This window comes from Somniosus microcephalus, chromosome 4 (genome assembly GCF_052327205.1).
Source record: "Somniosus microcephalus isolate GS21.2 chromosome 4, FLI_Smic_1.0, whole genome shotgun sequence".
NCBI lineage: Eukaryota > Metazoa > Chordata > Chondrichthyes > Squaliformes > Somniosidae > Somniosus > Somniosus microcephalus.
Window position 1 is genome coordinate 279455134 of NC_140990.1, and position 24161 is coordinate 279479294.

The following is a 24161-nucleotide window of genomic DNA, read 5'->3' on the forward strand; positions in this document are numbered from 1 at the left end:
GAGACAGCATAGAAGGAGGCCATTTGGACCATCGTGCCTGTGCTGGCTCTTTGGTAGAGCGATCCAATTAATCCCACTCCCCTGCTCTTTCCCCATAATGCTGTAAAAAAAATTTCCCTTCAAGCATTTATTCAATTCTCTTTTGAATGTTACTATTGAATCCACTTCCATCACCCTTTCAGGCAGTGCATTCCAGATCACAACAACTTGCTGCGTAAAAAAAAAAAAAGTTCCCTCATGTCACCTCTGGCTCTTTTGCCAATCACCTTAAATCCTCTGGTTAGCGACCCTACCACCACTGGAAACACTTTCTCCTTATTTACTCTATGAAAAGTATCCTTCATGATTTTGAACACCTATCAAATCACCCCTTAACCTTCTTTGTTCCAAAGGAGAACCACCCCAGCTTCTCCACATAACTAAAGCTCCTTACCCCAGTATCATTCTAGTAAATCTCTTCTGCAACCTCTCCAAGGCCTTGACATCCTTCCTAAAGTGTGGTGCCCAGAAATGGGCACAATACTCCAGTGGAGACTTTACTAAAAAAAAACTCTCAACATGTCCTGCCACCTTCACTGATTGGTGTACATACACCCCCAGGTGTCTCAGTTCCTGCACTCCCTTTAAAATTGTACCATTTAGTTCATATTGCCTCCCCTCATTCTTCCTACCAAAATGTATCTCTTCACAATTCTTAGTGTTAAAATTCATCTGCCAGGTGTCTGCCCATTTTACCAGTCTGTCTAGGTCTTCCTGAAGTCTGTTACTACCCTCCTCATTACTTACTAAATTTCCGAGTTTTGCATCATCTGCAAACCTGGAAATTATGCCTTGTATGCCCATGTCCAGGTCATTAATATACATCAAAAAGAGCAGTGGTCCTAATACCGAGCAAGAAACACCACTGTATACTTCCCTCCGGTCTGAAAAACAACTCACTGCTACTCTCCGCTTTCTGTCCCTCAGCCAATTTTGTATCCATGATCCCATGGGCTTTAATTTTGCTAACAAATTGATTAAGTGGTACTTGTCAAAGGCCTTTTGAAAGTCCATATGCACAACATCAACCGCATTGCCCTCATCAACCCTCTCCATTACTTCAAAGAACTCGACGAAGTTAGTCAAACACGATTTGCCTTTAACAAATCCGTGAGGACTTCATTTATTAGCCCATACTTTTTCCAAATGCCAATTAATTTTGTCCTGGATTATTGTCTCAAAGATTTCCCCACCACTGATGTTAGGCTGACTGTTCTGTGGTTGCTGGGTTTACCCCTCTCCCTTTTTTTTTTATAAACAGGGGTGTAACATTTGCAATCCTCCGGCCCCCACCCCCATATCCAAGGAGGATTGGAAAATTTGTGGCCAGAGCCTCCACAATTGCCACCCTTCATTTCCTCGGTAACCTAGGATGCATCCCATCCAGACCAGGTGACTTTTTTTTTTTTTTTTAAACTTTGAGCTCCTACCTTTTATATACATCCCCTTGATCCATTTTTATCTTATCCAATATTGTAACTACCTCTCCTCCTTCACTGCAACATTGCATCTGCCTTCACTAGAGAAGATGCTGCCAAAGTACTCATTTAGTATCTCAGCCATGCCCTCTGCTGCCACAAGATGATCTCCTTTTTTGGTCTAAGTGGCCCCACCCTTCCTTTGACTCCCGTTTTACTATTTAAGTGTTTAAGAGAGACTTTTGGGTTTCCTTTTAGGTTAGCCGCTAATCTATTCTCATACTCTCTCTCTGCCCTCTTTTTAGATCTCTATTTTCTCTTTTCAGCTTGGTTCTCTACTGTATTATGAACCTTAAAATAGTCATGAGCCTCCTTTTTCTGTCTCATTTTAACCTCTATACCTTTAATCATCAAGAGAGCACTGCCTTTGGATGCTCTGCCTTTCCCCCCTTGAGGAAATGCACCCAAATTTGTGCCCAATGTACTTGTACCCAAACCATCTCCTCTCTGAATGAGTTCAATTACTGTTTTGCTTACCAATTTTTGATTCAATCCACCTGGGTCAGCTCCCTTTTAACTGACTGAAATTAACCTTTATTCAGTTAATTATTTTTACATTTGATTGTTCCTTGTCCTTTTCCTTAACTATTCTAAACCTGATGACATTATCATCACTATTCCCGCAAATGCTCCACTTGCCCCACTTCATTGCCCAGAACTAGATCCAGCACTGCCTCCTTCCTCATTGGGCTGAAAACACACTTATCAGGATCCTCCCCCTCTTTGCCCTTTACACTAACTAACCCAGTCTATATTAGGAATATTGAAATCCCCCATTATACTACTCTAGTTCTTGCATCTTTCTGTAATTTGCTCCTCTATCTGCCTCCCACTATTTGGTGGCCTATAGTATACACCGAGTGTAATACCTCCTTTACTGTTCCTTAATTCTAATCAAAAAGACAGCCTTTGGCCCCTCAACTACATCATCCCTTTCCAGTGCTATAATAGTTTATTTGATCAATACTGCCAGCCCACTCCTTTTCTTCCTTTCCTATCTTTCCTGAATACATTGTAGTCAGGAATATTAAGTTCCCAATCCACCCCTTGCCAGGTCTTGGTTATTGCCACTATATCATAGTCCCACTTGGCGACCTGCCTGCAGCTCACCAACCTTATTTACCATGTTCTGTGCATTTGCATACAAGTACTCCAAACTCCTCTGACTGCTTTCTTTTGCCCCCCCATCTGATCCTTATATTAATATGGATAAGTGCAAGAGTTGGGAGAAAAAGCAAGGGATGAGAGAATACACAATGGAAAAACCCTGAAGGAGTTCAAAACACAATTCCCTAAAAGTGCATGTACAGGTGGAGAATGCCAGGAGAGTGTGCACACAAGAGAGACACTCTGGATAAAACAGGTTATATATGCACATGAAACATTTAATCTGTACATAGTGATCATCTTCCTCCTCCAAGTACTTATGCACCTCCCCATGAATTGTTAAATGTTTACATTGCCTGCATAGATTCTTCCTCTTTCTCTAGTCCTTACAATTTCCCACCCTGTAACAATAAGCAAGTGTTTAACAGTGTCTTAAATCAAGTACATTAATCATAGGATAGCACTGAAAACATGGTTTCAGGCAAATGTTTGACTAGTATAACAAGCATGCCTGGGAAAATTTTTCATCTCAAATTATACTCCATGTTAACTTGCTTACCCTTGTACACCCTGCAGTCTGCTCATGCAAAATTGGTTCTGTTGGTTACTTGACCTCACTCTGGAAGTCAAAGTAGAGGATTTGGATAACCAAAGACACCAAACAGATGGCAACTGCCAAAATTGGGAGAGCTGTCCCACTGACTAGTCAAGCAACAGCCTGACAGTCATACACACAGAATCATACCTTTCAGCCAATGTCCCAAACTCCTCCATCACCATCCCTGGGTATGTCCTGTCCCACCGGCAGGACAGACCCAACAGGGGTGGTAGGACAGTGGTATACAGTCAGGAAGGAGTGGCCCTGGGAGTCCTCAACATTGACTCCGGACCCCATGAAGTCTCATGGCTTCAGGTCAAGCATAGGAAAGGAAACCTCCTGCTGATTACCACCTACCGCCCTCCCTCAGCTGATGAATCAGTACTCCTCCATGTTGAGCACCACTTGGAAGAAGCACTGAAAGTAGCAAGGGCACAGAATGTACTCTGGGTAGAGGACTTCAATGTTCATCACCAAGAGTGGCTCGGTAGCACCACTACTGGCCGAGCCCTGAAGGACATAACTGCCAGTCTGGGCCTGCGATGGGTGCAGAGTGAACCAACACAAGGGAAAAACCTACTTGACCTCATCCTCACCAATCTACCTGTCGCAAATGCATCTGTCCATGATAGCATTGGCAGCAGTGACCACCGCACAGTCACTGTGGAGACGAAGTCTCGTTTTCACACGGAGAACACCCTCCATCGTGTTGTGTGGCACTACCACCGTGCTAAATGGGATAGATCCAGCAACTCAAAACTGGGCATCCATGAGGCGCTGTGGGCCATCAGCAGCAGCAGAATTGTATTCCACCACAATCTGTAGCCTCATGGCCTGGCATATCCCTCGCTCTACCATTACCACCAAGCCAGGGGACCAACCCTGGTTCAACATGGAGTGTAGAAGTGCATGCCAGGAGCAGCACCAGGCACACCTAAAAATGAGGTGCAACCTGGGAAGCTGCAACACAAGCTACATGCATGCTAAAAAGCAGAAGCAGCATGCTATAGACAGGGCTAAGCGATCCCACAATCAACGGATCACATCAAAGCTCGGCAGCCCTGCCACATCCAGTCGTGAATGGTGGTGGACCATTAAACAACTAACGGGAGGAAGGGGCTCCAAGAATATCACCATCCTCAATGATGGTGGAGCCCAGCAAGCGAGTGCAAAATACAAGGCTGAAGCGTTTGCAACCAACTTCAGCCAGAAGTGCCAAGTGGATGATCCATATCGGTCTATGCCAGAGGTCCCCTCCATCACAGAAGCCAGTCTTCAGCCAATTCGATTCACTCCACGTGATATCAAGAAACAGCTGAGCACACTGGATACAGCAAAGGCTATGGACCCCGACAACATACCGGCTATCGTGCTGAAGACTTGTGCTCCAGAACTAGCCGCGCCTCTAGCCAAGCTGTTCCAGTACAGCTACAACACTGGCATCTATCCGACAATGTGGAAAACTGCCCAGGTATGTCCTGTCCATAAAAAGCAGGACAAATCCAACCCGGTCAATTATCGCCCCATCAGTCTACTCTCAATCATCAGCAAAGTGATGGAAGGCGTCATCGACAGTGCTATCAAGCGGCACTTACTCACCAATAACCTGCTCACTGATGCACAGTTTGGGTTCCGCCAAGACCACTCGACTCCCGACCTCATTACAGCCTTGGTCCAAACATGGACAAAGGAGCTGAATTCCAGAGGTGAGGCAAGAGTGACTGCCCTTGACATCAAGGCAGCATTTAACAGAGTCTGGCATCAAGGAACCCTAGTAAACCTGAAGTCAATGGGAATCGGGGGGGGAAAACGCTCCACTGGCTGGAGTCTTGCCTAGCACAAAGGAAGATGGTTGCGGTGGTTGAAGGTCAATCATCACAGCCCCAGGACATCGCTGCAGGAGTTCCTCAGGGTAGTGTCCTAGGCCCAACCATCTTCAGCTGCTTCATCAATGACCTTCCCTCCAACATAAGGTCAGAAATGGGAATATTCGCTGATGACTGCACAGTGTTCAGTGCCATTCACAACTCCTCAGATAATGAAGCAGTCCATGCCCGCATGCAACAAGACCCGGACGACGCTCAGGCTTGGGCTGATAAGTGGCAGGTAACATTCGCGCCACAGAAGTGCCAGGCAATGACTATCTCCAACAAGTGAGAGTCTAACCACCTCCCCTTGACATTTAATGGCATTATCATCGCCAAATCCCCCACTAGCAACATCCTGGGGGTCACCATTAACCAGAAACTTAACTGGACCAGCCACATAAATACTGTGGCAACAAGAGCAGGTCAGAGGCTAGGTATTCTGCGGCGAGTGTCTCACCTCCCGACTCCCCAAAGCCTTTCCACCATCTACAAGGCACAAGTAAGGCGTGTGATGGAATACTCTCCACTTGCCTGGATGAGTGCAGCTCCAACAACACTCAAGAAGCTCGACACCATCCAAGACAAAGCAGCCCGCTTGATTGGTAGCCCCTCTACCACCTTAAACATCCACCACCAGCATACCGTGGCTGCAGTGTGTACCATCTACAAGATGCACTGCAGCAACTCGTCAAGGCTTCTTCGGCAGCACCTCCCAAACCCGCGACCTCTTCCACCTAGAAGGACAAGGGCAGCACCACCTCCAAGTTCCCCTCCAAGTCACACACCATCCGGACTTAGAAATATATCACCGATCCTTCATCGTTGCTGGGTCAAAATCCTGGAACTCCCTTCCTAACAGTACTGTGGGAGTACCATCACCACACCGACTGCAGTGGTTCAAGGCGGCAGCTCACCACCACCTTCTCAAGGGCAACTAGGGATGGGCAATAAACACTGGCCTTGCCAGTGACGCCCAGAACCCATAAATTTTTTTTTTTTTTTTTTTTTTTTTTTTTTTTTTAAATGAATGGTTCGCTCCGCTCCTTGACCATCTGGTGTTTGCACTACATATTTTGGATTGATTACCTATTTTCTAGCACTCAACTATGTCTGTGAAGCCTCATTATGAAAGAATATTGAAACTATTGTACGTTGACATCAGTGTCTATGGGCTGGATTTTCATTGAGGTGGCATGTAGGAGGTGGGACCACAACTTTCGGGGTTGTAGTCCTACCTCCATCGAGTTGTGGCCAACCCACACGATTTTCACTTGATTGACCTTGTTGAGCCCAGGCCAATTGAGGGCCACCCGGCAACAGGTGACGTCACAGACTGACATTTCATCTGTCAAAAGCTTTTGACAGATGAAATATCAGCATTTGAAGCAGTCAAACACTGACAATCTGTACTCCAAGTTAATTCCTTCCTCTCGGGCTGATTTAGAGATCTCTCCGGAACAGAAAGCTGAACGCTGCAACTTTTGACAGCTCGCGGCCATTCTGCTTTCTGTGCCGGTGAGATGAGGGACTCCCAAGACCTGAAGGAAGGAAGGCTGTAAATGTAAGTAAAACTTCTTTAAACACTTTAGACACACTTACCTTTGAACAGGCAGTTAATTGGCACTAATCCCCTTCCCGCCTCGGAGGCGGGTACAGGCACAGGTCGGGTATCCGCCTCCTTTGAAACTGGCATGGAGGTGGGTCGGGGGCGGGATGGGTTCGTGCCCCCCGATAGAGATTTTAACTCCCCACACGCCTCCAATCCCGCTTCCACGGCCCAATGAAAATCCTGCCCTATGTTTCCTACAGGACAGCAGGCCTCACCTTCTAGAAAAGTTTGAGGAACACAAATCCTCACAAAGGCAGGGTTATCTTATAAGGTTACAGGAAATTGAGTCCAAACATGACCCAGTGGGCTTGATGAGAAGCAATCCAAAAATTGGGGCATTCCTTGTGCGTACAACTTTCTATGTGCTTTGAGATTTGCTGTAAATTTGCCCTTTGAACTCATGGCAGAATCCAATGAATGGATATCTAGGGCTTGGAAGTACAACTTATCGCTGTAGTAGTGTGACCAGGCTGAAAGGATTCCTTTGGAGTAAGGATTGCTGCAAGGATGACTCCATTACACTGCGGATTTGAACCTGGTTCATACCAACATCCACATAAATAAAATGGAGGTCTGATTTGGCTAGAGAGAAGCCTACATTTAAAAAAAAACTTCAGTCTACTGTAAAACACCTGACTTCCTTTAGATTTCTTAAAGAGTGTCCCCAGATGACACCCACCTCCCCCTTGCTAGAAATGGGATGGAAGGTATTCCTACTTGTCTGTAGAGTTCAGCAAATGAGGAAAAATCTCAACTGGATATTCTCTTCACTTACAATACATGTATAGGATATCAAATGATTACAGGGTAGTCCTTCTCTTTGAACAATGGCCTACCCATTTGTCCATTGCAATTGATTGAATTCTCCAAATTGTTGGGGGTGGGGAAGATAGGGTTAGAAGAGAAGAAACACAGCATTTACTTTAATGCAATTTCCAACATTAAAATTACTCACTCTTTTTTCAGGCAGTGGCGGTACTACTATAAAGGGATAAGTAACAACTAAATAGCTCCTCAGCAATTCAAATTCACTGTATCTTCTCCAGAGAGAGTCTGGCACAGAATTCTCATCTTCATTTTGGGAATCAACTTGCCTATGTGAGGGGGGAAAAAAAAAAATCAGAATTAAACACTAATCTCTGGGACAGACTAATAAATTTCATTTTCCTCCTGTAACAGATAAAGTTTATCTTCATGGTTTTAAGTTAAGTGCTGCCAGTAACAAAGGCACATTTCTAGCAAAAAGTGGAGGAACATTTAACCCAATACATCTATTGTTCGACACTAAACTCAAAGTGGACAGTATCCAATGTTTTCCCAGTCAGCCAGAGAAGGGAAATCTTCTCACTTGTACAGAAGCTTACTAAATAGAAAAAAAGGGGTTCTACGTCAATATTAAAAGGTGAATTTACATGAAGTACTCACATACTATGGTATGAGCGGCAAAAAAAAATGAAAATCATCCTTTAGTGCTTTCTAGACTCTTAATTTAGATTGGAACACAACAATTGATCTACCAGATCTGGTATATACATATGCCAGTGGTGCATCACTTAAAACTGAATTTTTAAAATAAAATATTCAGTCGTAATGCAGGAAATAAAAGCCATGAAAACCAGAAAACTCAAATTGCATAGAATATGAAAAGAAATATTGGCACATACATCTGTCAGTATATATTGCTACCGTACCCATAGGAGTCGCCAGGGAAAAAAATGAATAGCAGGGGTGATGTTGAACCAAGTTAATTTAACAGCTGAGCACTGTTAAGTGTCAAGTAACTGCAACAGGATCTGACAAGTTATTCTCAGAGCTGGTTAGAGTTACATTCTGAAATTAAATGGAGTGGGGGGGGGGGGGGGGGGGGGGGGGGAGAAAGGAGCAAACACACACACACAGGAGTAGGCCATTCGGCCCCTCGAGCCTGCTCCGCCATTCAATAAGATCATGACTGATCTGGTCTTGGCCTCCACGCCACTTTCCCGCCCGCTCCCCATAACCCTCGACTCCCCTGTAACTCAAATATATATCTGTCTCCACCTTGAATATATTCAATGACTCCGCCTCCACAGCTCTCTGGGGTAGAGAATTCCAAAGATTCACAACCCTCAGAAGAAATTCCTCATTTCAGTTTTAACTCCTGAAACTATGCCCTCTAAACCAACCAATTAAACCTTGCTCATGACTGAGCAATGTTATGCTGTGTTCCAGAAGGTTTACTTCCTAATCATCTAAATGCCAGTTACATCACAACTAATACCTCAAAAGCATTTACTGTATTCTATTAAAAGTCAGTCATCTTTGCCTTCAGTTCTAGAGGCCATACAGCATCAAAATGCAATTTAAAAAGTGAATACAGTTATAAATATGCCATCAAGAGACACAAATGGGATTCTGAGGGATGGGGCACTGAATATGAAAAGAAAGCCAGCCATGTGGAGTTTATGCAACACATTGGATTAGGCCAGTTAGTCTAACACATGCAATTCCGGGAACCTCATTAAAGGAAGGATATTAGAGCCATGGAAAAGGTACAGCAAAAATACATTAATATAAGGGGCTGTGAAGGTTTCAGGAACAAACTGTAATTTATCCCCCTTTCTTACCTCCTTCCTCTTGATCCTCTCCTCCAAATTGGAGGAGAGGTGGTTAATGGAACATCCAATAAAAGCTTTCAGGGGTCAACAAGAAGATTTTGCCGACTAGTGGAATGATCAGCAACAAGGAAAAACACAGATTCAGGACTCAGAAGAATGAAGGGGGAAGTTGGAAGATTTTTTTCTGTACAAAAAAAATTAGAACATGTACTGTTCCACCACAAGTAGCTATTGATATGGAACCAAATATTTGAAAAAAATATGGTGAAAGAGCAGCAAAATGCAATCAGTAGATAGATCCAATTAAAGAACTAGCACTGGAGCAATGGGCTGAATGGCCTCAAGTGCTGCAATTTCTACAATTCTATTCTCAACTTACAAATTTTTAAACTTTCACCCAGTGACTTCAACATACTCATTTGCCTGCATCAAATCCCCTTCATAATCTTGAACGTCAAATACCTTTATCCATGTCACAGAAGTTAGCCATAAAAACTTCAAAAAAGGAACCTCTGGCTTTCCAAAGTGCTTCTTGTATTTTCCACACACAACATAAGAGACCAACCAATTTCCCCCGTCTAAAAACAGGGTGCAATTTTAAATACATATTACTCTACTCTAGAAGCTACAGATTGCTTTTTGTTTAAAAAAAAAGACGACTTTTCTCTGAGTAACCCAGTCACTTGGAATGCAATATACATTGATCTACAAATCAGAAGGTTTGCAGCTTGGGACTTCAAAAAAAGCTTAAAATCAGACATTTCATCCTGGCTTGCAGCCTGAAGAACAAAAACTCCAAGTGAGGCAACCTTGCTGTTAACTCAATTGTTAAGCAGACAGTGTACAATCAATTGGAATTTAAGACTTTTGTGCATTGTACAACATTCATATCCTTAACATTATTCAATTTACTGGAAACAATGGCAAAAGACTCATTATAATATATAAAAATTCTAAGACCTGTACTAGATACTGAAGTCTTTTGATGTTCCTTTTCCAATTTCTTCTCCTCACAGCCACGAAATCAAGGCCAGTTTTAATACAAAGGATTTTCGAGCAGTCAAGTGTGGGATTATGCAATTTGTATACCCAATATTTATTCTGCTCTTAGCCCAAAACGATGGTCATAATCCCGGAAGTAAATAAGTGACGATTATAAATAATGCCTTTCTAAAATTGGCTTCTACTGCAAGAGAACTAGATTAAAAATAATGATTTAAGCTCCTTCACCACAAAATTAAATTTCAGGGTAACCACGTGTCATTGTTACACAAAGACATTCTTTAAGCTTTAGTGCACTATGAAGTTTACTCACGAAGGCACAATCTCTTCTTGGGGCTGCCTTTACTCGTCCATTGCCAGCCCATTTCAATTTCACTGGCAATAACACTTTAAAGGTGGACATGGTCATATCTGTGACAACTATATCAAACTTCAGGTTGATTGGTTCCAACAATTTTTCCTGAACCCATAAAGACCAACCCCCGACCCCACAGCAACCAACTTCAAAATGGATGGACTGCAGCGAGACAATTTTTTAAGAAAATGGTTAGATTAGACAGAATCAAATATCATTAGTAAAACTAGTTAAAATAAATTCCTAGAAAAATCACTGTTCTACACCTTCTGAGAATTAACGGTGCCTAATCTTTGGTTTGTGAGCAGAGGTGAAGGCACAATCTCACCATTTTATCCATTTGTGCTAGCCCATGTGCTTTAGGAACCAAGCTGTGGTCACAATTTGGCTTTAAAAGACATTTTAAAAGGGATTGTAACGGACGGTTAAGGCAGTTTAAAATGCATGCAACAGCAGCACCTGTGCACAATATTGGAATGCTAACAGAGCAAAGGAGTGAATGTTTTTTGGGGGGAAAAAAGGGTCAGGCTCAGGGAACACAAGAAATTGATGGTGATGGAAATTATAAAATGGACACCCATCTCCCCCCCCAAAACACCAAGTTTACCATACGTGGTAAGAAATAGCTGATGAATAACATCAATCAATCAGGGACAAAATTAAGTCACTTGGACAAGTGCTGCTGAAACCCTCAGCCATGTCTTTGTTACCTTTAGACTTGACTATTCCAATGCAATCCTGGCCGGCCTGCAACATTCCACCCTACGTAAACTGGAGATCATCCAAAACTCGGCTGCCTGTGTCCTAACCCGCACCAAGTCCCATTCGCCCATCACCCCTGTGCTCGCTGACCTACATTGGCGCCCAGTTAAGCAGCGCCTCGATTTCAAAATACTCATCCTGGTTTCCCTCCATGGCCTCGCCCCTTCCTATCTTTGTAATCTCCTACAACACCACCTCCCCCCCCCCCCCCAAAAGACGAGATATCTGCGCTCCTCTAATTCTGCCCTCTCGAGCATTCCCGATTATAATCGCTCAACCTTTGGTGGTCGTGCCTTCGGTTGCCTAGGCCCCCAAGCTCTGGAATTCCCTCCCTAAACACCTCTACCTCTCTTTCCTCCTTTAAGACGCTCCTTAAAACCTACCTCTTTGACCAAGCTTTTGGTCACCTGCCCCAATTTATCCTTGTGGATCAGTGTCAAATTTGTTGTCTTAAAATACCCCTATGCAGCACCTTGGGACGTATTACTACGTTAAAGGCGCTATATAAATACAAGTTGTTGATTAAGGAAAGCCAGCACGGATTTGATAAAGGCAAATCTTGTTTAATTAACTTGATTGAGTTCTTTGACGAGGTAAGAGGGAGGGTTGATGAAGGTAATGCAGTTGACATAGTGTACATGGATTTCCAAAAGGCGTTCGACAAAGTGCCACATAATAGGTTTGCCAGCAAAGTTGAAGCTCATGGAATAAAAGGGACAGTGGCAGCGTGGATACGGAATTGGCTCAGTGACAGGAAACAGAGAGCAGTGGTGAACAGTTGTTTAATGGACTGGAGGAAGGTATACAGTGGTGTTCCTCAGGGGTCAGTTCTAGGACCACTGCTTTTCTTGATATATATTAATAACTTGGATGTGGGTGTACAGGGCACAATTTCAAAATTTGCAGATGGCACAAAACTTGGAAGTATAGTGAACAGTGAGGGGGGAGAGGGATAGACTTCAGGAAGACAGACAGGCTGGTGAAATGGGCGGACACGTGGTAGATGAAATTTAACAGAAAAGTGTGAAGTGATATTCTTTCTACCAAAATGTAAGGAGGACATAAAAGCTAAATGGTACAATCCTGAAGGGGGTGCACAAACAGAGACACCTCAAGGGTATGTGTGCACAAATCGTTGAAGGTGGCAGGGCAGGTTGAGAAAGCAGTTAAAAAGGCTTACGGCATCCTGGGCTTCATGAATAGAGGTAGTGTGGAAATTATGAACAACCGATTTAAAACACTGGTTCGGCCCCAACTGGAATACTATGTCCAATTCTGGGCACCACACTTTAGGAAGAATGTGAAGGCCTTAGAGAAGGTGCAGAAAAGATTTACGAGAATGATTCCAGGAATGAGGGACTTCAGTTACGTTGAGAGACTGGAGAAGCTGGGGTTGTTCTCCTTGGAGCAGAGAAGATTGAGAGGAGATTTGATAGAAGTGTTCAAAATCATGGAGGGGTCTGGACAGAGTAGAGAGAGAGAAACTGTTCCCATTGGCAGAAGGGTTGAGAACCAGAGGACACAGATTTAAGGTGATTGGCAAAAGAACCAAAGGCGATGTAAGAAAAAACTTTTTTACGCAGTGAGTGGTTAAGATCTGGAATGCACTGCCTGAAAGGGTGGTGGAGGCAGACTCAATCACAGCTTTCAAAAGGGAGTTGGATAAGTTGCTGAAGGAAAGAAATTTGCAAGGCTACAGGGAAAGAGTGGGGGAGTGGGACTAGCTGAAGTGCTCTTGGAGAGCCGGCACAGGCTCGATGGGCTGAATGGAAGACCATTCTATTCTATGATTCTATGAATTTCGTGTCCAAAAACCCCAGGACCTTGAACGATGCAAGGAAGATAACAAGCTTGCAGAAATAAACAAGGTTACTGCCAAAGATTATTAGGCATGCCCTCCAATTGCAACACCAGTAGGACTTCCAAGTCAGCCCCAACAACCCTTGAGCTTGCTACTACTTAATGTTGGTAAAAGCACAGCAAGCTACTGAAGGAATTCCTTGAATGACCAGAATTAAGTTGGTAAAGGAAATCATGACATTATCTGTAATGTTATATGCAAGACAACTTCCAAGTTATTCACCATGATCTTTGTGATATATACAAAACATTGGTTATGTTAAATTTGTAAAAAGGCTATAGTTAGGTCACAGTTAAAAGCATAGTGTGCAGCTTTTGGTGTCCATTATAGAAAGGGCATTAAAGTCTAAAGAACGTACAGCATAGATTCACCAGGATAACACTAGGAATGAGAAACTATAATTATAAAAAGACCTGAGCTGCAGGGACTGCAGCAGAGGCCAAGGGAGGGATGTATTAGAGGGTTTTAATTTTAAAACTTTCATAATATGAAGGGTTTTCACAGAAATCACACAGTGCAGATAGAGGCCATTTCGGCCCATCAAGCCTGCACCAACACATATCCCACCCGATCCCCGTAACCCCTACATCAACACATATCCCACCCTATCCCCACGTATTTAATCCCCCTAACACGAAGGGTCAATTTATCATAGCCAATCAACCTAACCCGCACATCTTTGGACTGTGGGAGGAAACCGGAGCACCCGGAGAAAACCCACGCAAACACGGGGAGAATGTGCAAACTCCACACAGACAGTCACCCGAGGCCGGATTCGAACCCGGGTCCCTGGCGCTGTGAGGCAACAGTGCTAACCACTATGCCACCGTGCTGCGTTGGTATCCATAAATCGAGGAAGACTATTTCCTCTAGTTGGGGAGTCAGGGAGAATACATAAGCAGAAGTTAAAAGGCTATGGAGAGCACCTGGATTAGTTTTAGTTTTAGATTGTTAAACAAAGAGCTGGTATAGACCTAGAAAGCCCTGCCCATGCCTCCCAGAAACCCACACTTCATAGCACATTGCCGTACAAGCATCATCTCAGCACAATAACATCCTCTGCACAAGGGAATTGCTGAGGGAGCAGATACATCACAATCCATGGGCAAACAATAAGCGGTGTTGATTACCCAAGACTTGGCACCCATGAAGCAGAAGTCTAGCATGGAACCCAATCCTGTTGCAGCAGGTGGGGATTCAGACTTCAGAGCCTGCTTATATGGAGAATGCTATTTGAGCAGTAGAGGATTCCTTCTCAATAAAGATACACACTGCAAGGTCTTGGGAGCAGTGTGAAGGATACCACTACCACAATCTGTACAATCATGATGGACTGCACTTCAGACCGTCATGGAGCGCATGACAGCTACTGCGAAGGACTTTGGGAGAATCAGTCATTAATGCTCCAATTGCTGCTATCTTCCCAGGTAAGGTAGTACTGTACCCACAGCCCATGGAAGGGTCCGGACATCAAATTCCCAGCAGGCTTGCAGTTATATCTTGCAGCCTGACAGCATACCTGTTCCTCTATTAAAGGAATAAAAAGGAGCAGAAGGTGGTTAGGGGGTGGGGGGTGGGGCAGGGGTCACACATGACATGCAAACATGATACAAAATACATTATTTTAACATAAGTGTGTCATGAATGTTGTCAAAGAGCAATTTTAAAAAATAATGTGCTGAGTCATATACCTCTACAGGCAAACCAGACCAAGGAAGTGAAATGAGGAAGAGAGAGTAGCGAGTGCATTATTGCCAAAAGCCAGGAGTTCCTGCAACCTTCAGTGCCTCAAGATCCTAATTCAACAATATTCTGCTTATTTCTGGCTTTATCCACTGCACAAGCAGGTAAATACTATTCCTCAAAAGCATTTTTCACTGCCATACAGATGACTAATGTACTTTTATTTCTTAAAACTTAAAAAATAATCCTAATATTAAATGCATAGAGAATTGAAAAACTTAGCCTGCAGCACAAAACATTCTGTAACTTGCACTGGAAGGCGCTAATGCCACTACATACACCGTCCTGGCAGGAGAGCCCAATCTGCAAATTATATAGCACCACAGGATGTAACCAAACGTTACTAACAATACCAATGTCTCACTGGTTACAGAGTATGCAAAGCCCAAAAGTGCAAGTCAGATTTAGAGGAAAATGAAAATACATGTTATTCCTTTAAAACAGAGACACCAATAAAATTTAATAACAGAACCAAAAACTTGTTTAATAAGTTGTTTTAACACCTCCTTCCCCCACCCAAGCATCACAAATATAACTTGCACTTGTGAATTATGCCATCTGTGCAATTTGTGTTTTTTAAAAATCATTCCTGAGATGTGGGCATCGCTGGCAAGGCCAGCATTTATTGTCCATCCCTAATTGCCCTCGAGAAGGTGGTGGTGAGCCGTCTTCTTGAATCGCTGCAGTCCGTGCGGTGAAGGTACTCCCACAATGCTGTTAGGGAGGAAGTTCCAGGATTTTGACCCAGTGACAATGAAGGAACGGCAATATATTGCAAAGTCAGGATGTGAGACACTTGGAGGGGAACTTGCAGGTGATGGTGTTCCCAAGAGCCTGCTACCCTTGTCCTTATAGGTGGTAGAGGTCGTGGGTTTGGGAGGTGCTGCCGAAGAAGCCTTGGTGAGTTGCTGCAGTGCATCTTGTAAATGATACACACTGCAGCCACGGTACGCCGGTGGTGGAGGCAGTGAATTTTTAAGGTGGTGGATGGGATGGGGCGGTTTTGTCCTGGATGGTGTCAAGCTTCTTGTGTTGTTGGAGCTGCACTCATCCAGGCAAGTGGAGAGTATTCCATCACACTCCTTACTTGTGCCTTGCAGGTGGTGGAAAGGCTTTGGGAGTCAGGAGGTGAGACACTTGCTGCAGAATACCTAGCCTCTGACCTGCTCTTGTAGCCACAGTACTTATGTGGCTGGTCCAATTAAGTTTCTGGTCAATGGAGGTTGATGGTGGCGGATTCAGCAATGGTAATGCCGTTGAGTGTCATGGAGCGGTGGTTAGACTCACTTGTTGGAGATAGTAATTACATGGCACGAATGTTGCTTGCCGCTCATCAGCCCAAGCCTGAATGTCGTCCAGGTCTTGCTGCATGCGGACATGGACTGCATCATTGGCTGAGGATTTGCAAATGGAACTGAACACTGCAGTCATCAGCAAACATCCCCACTTCTGACCTTATAATGGAGGTAAGGTCATTGATGAAGCAGCTGAAGATGGTTGGGCCTAGGACACTGCTCTGAGGAACTTCAGCAGCAATGTCCTGGGGCCAAGATGATTGACTAACAACCACAACCATCTTCCTTTGCGCTAGGTATGACTCCAGCCAGTGGAGAGTTTTCCCCGATTCCCATTGACTTCAGTTTTACTAAGGCTCGTTCATGCCACACTTGGTCAAATGCTGCCGTGATGTCAAGGACAGTCACTCTCACCTCTGGAATTCAGCTCTTTTGTCCATGTTTGGACCAAGGCTGTAATGAGGTCGGAAGCAGAGTGGTCCTGGCAGAACCCAAACAGAGCATCAGTGAGCAGGTTATTGGTGAGCAAGTGTTGCTTGATAGCACTGTCGATGACACCTTCCATCACTTTGCTGACGATTAAGAATAGACTAATGGGGCAGTAATTGGCCGGATTAGATTTGTCCTGCTTTTTGTGGACAGGACATACCTGGTCAGTTTTCCACATTGTCAGGTAGATGCCAGTGTTGTAGCTGCACTGGAACAGCTTGGCTAGAGGTGCGGCTAGTTCTGGAGCACAAGTCTTTAGAACGACAGCCGGGATGTTGTCGGGCCCATAGCCTCGGGTGTATCCAGTGCGCTCAGCCGTTTCTTGATATCACGTGGAGTGAATCGAATTGGCTGAAGACTGGCTTCTGTGACGGTGGGGACCTCGGGAGGAGGCAGAGATGGATCATCTACTCAGCACTTCTGGCTGACGGTGGTTGCAAATGCTTCAGCCTTGTCTTTTGCACTCCCTTATGGTAAGAAAGAGACAGACTTTAGAACCATTTACTTTTGTGCAGGATATGCATTTCAATAATAAACCCCCTCATTTCAATTTCAGCAACATTGTTAGTACAATTCTTTGTGGCTTAGTGTGTACAGCCCCAGGGGCACAAAACAAAATCAAGGGCAGAACAAGAACAGTTAAACAAAAATATTCTGAAGTAAATTGATCCACATAGATTGGGCTGGTCTTTTGTAGCAAACAGCAGGATGCTGAAGCCATTTCAGCTCCAACAAAAACCATATGGATTCAATTAAATTTCAATGGCCATCAGCAAGGATTCCACCCGTCATAAGCCATATCTACTAATTTTAGAGCAGGCTTAGTACTGGATTGTCTTTGTTTCTCCTGCAGAATTTCCCTTCGATTATTAGATGCACGATCCAATAAAAGAACTTCAGTTAGTATGACACAGCAAACACGACAACCCAGCAATGGCTTCAAGGCACAGGAAAAGAGAACTGTTGTAACAAAATCGATAATTAAGTGTGCATTTAATAGGAAGTGAGCTACTTTCTAAACGGCCTGCAGGATGCACCCTGCCCCCATTATTAACTCTTCAGCTGAAAGCAGAGAGGTTTGCCCTGATTTCTTTTTTTTTAATCTGGTAATTATTCAGGTATTTTCTTCCCATTCCATCGCACCTAAAACAAATCTAATGCTTTCTGCAGCTTTTAGAAAGTATCCCATTTATTACCAAAAACATTTTACTCAAATTTAAAGCCTAAAATTTTCATTTCATTTGCATAACTCAAGTTTTTATGAACTTATATTGTGGGAGCTTCAAATAAAAACAAATGTAGCTTCAGTACAAGTATCCTGTTAGGAAAATACAAGGGAATGATCACTGGCTTACACTCCCCCAGTTATGATTGAAAATTCAAAAAGTTATTGTGCTGTTTCATTTCACTAGTGTCCAACATTTCTAAAACTTCCAAATAGTTTTACATATTGGCCAAGCTACATATGCTCCCTGAACCACCCACTACTTCAAAAAAGGGGGAAATTTTACCTCCCAATCCATGGTATCAGATTTCTGTCACCCTCCTCCAATTTTCCTTGCTCTTTCACCATTCTGCTTCCAAAGGAAAATATTGAACCAAACATTCAAAGTTCTGCCACAAATTATCCAAGGTCATGTAATCCCTCAAGAGCATGCAGCTGGAAGCAAGATAAATCCCAACACAAGGAATAGGTAGATTTTTTTTTGCCTTAGAAAGCTATAGACATTCTGTCTCTCTCGCTCTCCCCATCCCTCTCTCCACATCGCCTGTGTCTCAGGAAGAAAAGGGACCAGAAAGTGGTAATGTCCTGAAGATGCGAGAAGACATTACTGTATATAAATGCAAGATTTTCTTTCTTTCTATAAGTTTAAAGTTTGATCACTACCCTGGTATCAGACATACAAAGTGCAATACCAGATGAGTTCATACAACCATCAACTTGAAATTAATATTTGAAATACCTTCAGTTTTGGAGGATGTTTCAGACGGGTTGGTAAATTGGCTTTTCACCTCTGGGACCAGGGTTAAAATCCAGCCCAGACTAATAAAGGTTGAAAGTCTTTTCTCCCTGTGGTTGAAAGGATCTGACACAAAATAAATAGTCAACCTTGTTTCTCGTGGCAATTAACTGGGCCAATCTCACGCAAAGACCACGGGATAAAGCACCTTTTAGAGGTAACACATGACAGCACTTTACACAAGTTATACACTCCAAAAGTAATTATGCAAGAAAATGTCTGATGTTTAAAATGGAAGAGATCTCAGGTGCAATAAGAGTGCTCGTTTGGAAAAACATCGAGGCAGAGTAGAGAAAGCTTTACAATGCACCTAGCTATGCCCGACTTCAGAGGTTTATGTTGATGTTGGGTGCCTGAAACAGGACAACCTTCAACTTGTATCTATTAATAAGGACATGGTAACAGGGCACTTAGAAAATAATAATAGGATTGGGCAGTCAACATGGATTTATGAAAGGGAAATCATGTTTGACGAATCTGTTAAGGGGGAAACCAGTGGATGTGGTGTGTTTAGATTTTCAGAAGGCATTTAATAAAGGTGCCACACAAGAGGTTATTAAACAAAATTAGGGGTCATGGGATTGAGGATTGGTTAACGGACAGAAAAACAGTAGGAATAAATGGGTCATTTTTGGGTTGGCAGGCTGTAAGTAGTGGGGTACCGTAAGGATCAGTGCTTGGGCCTCAGCTATTCACAATCTACAGCAATGATTTGGATGAGGGGACCAAATGTAATATATCCAAGTTTGCTGATGATACAAAGCTGGGTGGGAATGTAAGTTGTGAGCAGGATGCAAGAAAGCTTCAAGGGGATATAGACAGGCTAAGTGAGTGGGCAAGAACATGGCAAATGGAATATAATGTGAAGAAATGTGAAGTTATCCACTTTGGTAGGAAAAATAGAAAAGCAGAGTATTTTTTAAATGGTGCGAGATTGGGAAATGTTGGTGTTCAGAGGGACCTGGATGTCCTTGTACACAAATCACTGAAAGTTAACATGCAGGTACAGCAAGTAATTAGGAAAGCAAATGGTATGTTGGCCTTTATTACAAGAGGATTTGAGTATAAGAGTAAAGACATCTTACTGCAATTATATAGGGCCCTGGTGAGACCACACCTGGAGTATTGTGTAGTTTTGGTCTCCTTACCCAAGGAAGGATATACTAAGGATGGAGTGCAACAAAGGTTCACCAGACTGGTTCCTGGGATGGGGGGATTGTCCTATGAGGAGAGATTGAGTAGACTAGGTTGATATTCTCTAGAGTTTAGAAGAATGAGAGGTGATCTCATTGAAACATACAAAATTCTTACAGGGCTTGACAGGGTAGATGCAGGGAGGATGTTTCCCCTGGCTGGGGGGTCTAGAACCAGGGGTCACAGTCTCCGAATAAGGGGTTGGCCATTTAGGACTGAGGCGAGGAGCAATTTCTTCACTCAGAGGGTGGTGAATCTTTGGAATTCTCTTACCTAGAGGGCTGTGGAGGCTCAGTCGTTGAGTATATTCAAGACAGATCTATAGATTTTTGGATATTAGGGAATCAAGGGATATGGGGATAGTGCAAGTGGAGTTGAGGTAGAAGATCAGCCATGATCTTATTGAATGGCGGAGCAAGCGAGGGGTTGAATGGCCTACTCCTGCTCCTATTTGTGTTCTTATGTTCCAATTCCCACTATTAATATTCCTCATCTTGGTTAGCACAAAGTTTTGAGAGCTGACAATTTCAGTTTTTCAGCACTCAAACCAGAAGTGTGGCAAAATGAAAGCATGAAAACAAACCTCCAGCTAGGTTGTAATTCACTTAAAACATTCAAATAAGGATTATACAAAGTGTGACTGGATGGCTGAACAAGAAATGAAAGACAATTTCCTGCTTGCAAGATTAAATTTTAGCTAAATTTGTTAAACAATACTAGAAGCAACAGGGAATAGGAGACACTCAGTCTGGCTATTCTTAGATATATCTACCTCTACATTAAAACAATGAAGATATTTCCTTGCACAAATCTTGCAGTGTGTATCATCTACAAGATGCACTGCAGCAACTCGCCAAGGCTTCTTCGACAGCACCTCCCAAACCCACAACCTCTACCATCTAGAAGGACAAGGGCAGCAGGCACATGGGAACACCATCACCGCCAAGTCACACACCATCATGACTTGGAAATATATCGCTGTTCCTTCACAGTCATTGGGTCAAAATCCTGGAACTCCTTCTGTAACAGCACTGTGGGAGTACCTTCAACACACGGACTGCAGCAGTGCAAGCAGGCGGCTCACCACCATCTTCAAGGGCAATTTGGGATGGCAATAAATGCAGGCCTTACCAGTGACGCCCACATCCGATGAACAAAAAAATGGATATACTGTAACATAGAATCATAAAGCACAGAAGGAGGCCATTCGGCTAATCATGCTGGCTCTTTGAAGAACTATCCAATTAGTCCCAGTCCACTGCTCTTTCCCCATAGCTGTCTAATCTTTTTCCCTTCAAGTATTTATCCAATTCCATTTTGAAAGTTACTATTGAATCTGTTTTCACCACCTTGTCAGGCAGTGCATTCCAGATCACAACAACTCGTTGCGTAAATTTTATTTTCCTTCATGTCACCACTGGTTCTTTTGCCACCACTGGTTCTTTTGCCAATCACCTTAAATCTGTCCCCTCTGGTTACTGACTCTTCTGCCACTGGAAAGAGTCTCTCATTTACTCTAGCAAAATGGTTCATGATTTTGAACACCGATCAAATCTCTTAACCTTCTCAGCATCTCTATTCTCTCCACTGAACTTAAGCCCCTCATCCCAGATATCATTCTAGTAAATCTCTTCTGCATCCTCTCCAAGGCCTTGATATCCTTCTGAAGTGTGGTACCCAGAATTGAACACAATACTCCAGCTGAGGCCAAACCAGTGTTTTATAAAAAGTTTAGCATAACTGCCTTGCTTTTGTACTCCGAATAAAACGAAGGACCCGATATGCTTTTATATACATAAATCTATAAAATAGTCCCATCACCTTCAAATATCTGTGTACATACACCCCAGGTCTCTGTTCCTGCAGCCCTTCAAAATTGTACCATTTAGTTTATATTGACTCTCCTCATACTGCCTACCAAAATGCATCACTTCACTGCGTTAAATTTCATCAGCCATGTGTCCAGCCATTTCACCAGTCTGTCCATGTCCTCGTCCTCCTGAAGTCTGTTACATTCCTCATTATTTACTTTCCGAGTTTCATGTCATCTGCAAACTTTGAAATTATGCCCTTTACGCCCAAGTCCAGGTCATTAATATATCAAAAAGAGCAGTGGTCCAAATACCAACCACTGTATACTTCAGTCCAGTCTGAAAAACAACTGTTCACCACTACTCTCTGCTTTGTCCTTTAGCCAATTTCATATCCATGTCACCACTGTTCCTTTAAACCCATGGGCTATAATTTTGCTTACATGTCTATTATATGGTACTCTGTCAAAGCCTTTTGAAAGTCTATATACACATCAACCGCACTACCCTCATCAACCCTCTCCATTACTTCAAAGAACCTGATCAAATTAGTCAAACATTATTTGCCTTTAACAAATCCATGCTGACTGTCATTTATTAGCCCATGATTTTCCAAATGCTAATTAATTGTGACCAAATTAATGTCTCAAAGTTTCCCTGCCATCAACATTAGGCTGACTGGCCTGCAATTGTCAGGTTTTATCCCTCTCCCTTTTTTGAACAGGGGTGTAATATTTGTAATCAGAGTCCTCTGACACCACCCCCATATCCAAGAGTATTGGAAGATTGTGGTCAGAGCCTCTGCAATTTCCACCCTTACTGTAATCTAGCATGTATCCCATCTAGACAAGGTGACTTTTCTACTTTGACTATTGCCAAACTTAAGTACCTGCTCTATCCATTTTTATCCTAGCCAGTATCACCACTACCTCCCTACTGCTACATTGGCAGCATCCTCTTCTCTGGTGAAGACAGATGCAAGGTACTTATTTAGTACCTCAGCCATGCCCTCTGCCTCCACAAGATCATCATCTTTTTGGTCCCTAATCTGCCCCACCCTTCCACTATTTATATATGTTTATAAAAGACTTTTGGGTTCCTTTTAATTTGCCGCTAATTTAATCTCATACTCCCTGCCCCTTTTATAGATCTCCGTACTCTCTGTATTCAGCTTGGTTCTCTACTGTATTATGAACCTTGCATTTGTCAGAAGCCTCCTTTTTCTGTCTCATTTTAATCTCTATCTCTTTAGTCACCCAGGGAGCTCTAGTTTTGGATGCTCTTCCTTTCCCCTCGTGGGAATGTCTCTACTCTGTACCCAAACCAGCTCCTCTTTGAAGGCCTCCCATTGTTCAATTACTGTTTTGCCTACCAATCTTTGATTCCAATCCCCCTGGGCCAGATCCCTTTTCAACTCACTGCAGTTAGCCCTTCTCCAGTTAAGTACTTTTACACTTGATTGTTCATTGTCCTTTTCCATAACTATTCTAAACCTTATGATATAATGATCTATTCCCAAAATGCTCCCCCACTGAACATTGCTCCACTTCATTCCCCAGAACTAAATCCAACACTGCTTCCTTTCTCGTTAGTCTGGAAACACACTGATCAAGATCCTCCCCCTCTTTGCCCTTTACACTGTTACTATCCCAATCTATATTAGGATAATTAAAATCCCCCATTATCGCTACTCTGTAGTTCTTGCAACTTTCTGTAACTTGCTCCTCCATCTCCTTCCCACTGGTGGCCTATAGTATACACCTAGTGCAATAGCTCCTCTATTGTTCCTTAATTCAAAACAAACGGATTCAACTACATCATCCTGTCTAATGCTATTATAGTTTATTTGATCAATACCACCACCACCAGCACCACCCCCCTCCTTTTTTCCATTCCCTGAATACCTTGTAGCCAGGATTAGCAACTTCCAAATCCTCCCCTTCATTAAGCCAGGTCTCTTACTACATACATGCACTCCAAACCCACCTCAGACTGCCTTGCATGTTCCCCATTTGGTCCATCCGATTTCTGAATTATTCTTTACTCTAGTGCTATTTGTCTCATCCAGTCCTGTGTACCTCATTTCTCCCCTCTAATGTGTCATCTAGGTGCCCACCCCCCTTTAAACCCTCCCACAGCACGAGGACATTGGTCCCAGCTCTGATGAAGTGCAACCTATCTTTCTTGAACAGGTCCCTCCTGCCCCAGAACTGTACTGAACAGGCTTTGCATGTGAACTACAAGCTATTTATTGATAAGTGCAAGTGCCAAAACAAATCCACAAAGAAGCATAATACTTTTCTACAAATGTCATATTGCACTACTTTTAACT

General features: G+C 43.2%; 1 protein-coding gene across 3 annotated transcripts in view; it reads right to left on the reverse strand.

Moving 5' to 3' along the window:
* Positions 1-24161, reverse strand: part of snx4 (sorting nexin 4) — a 58287-nt gene that overhangs the window by 24496 nt on the left and 9630 nt on the right. For all 3 annotated transcript variants that reach the window (XM_085986509.1, XM_085986508.1, XM_085986510.1), the window contains exon 3: positions 7655-7793. In XM_085986509.1, the coding sequence (XP_085842635.1) occupies positions 7655-7793 (139 nt within the window). The remainder of the gene's footprint in view (positions 1-7654; positions 7794-24161) is intronic.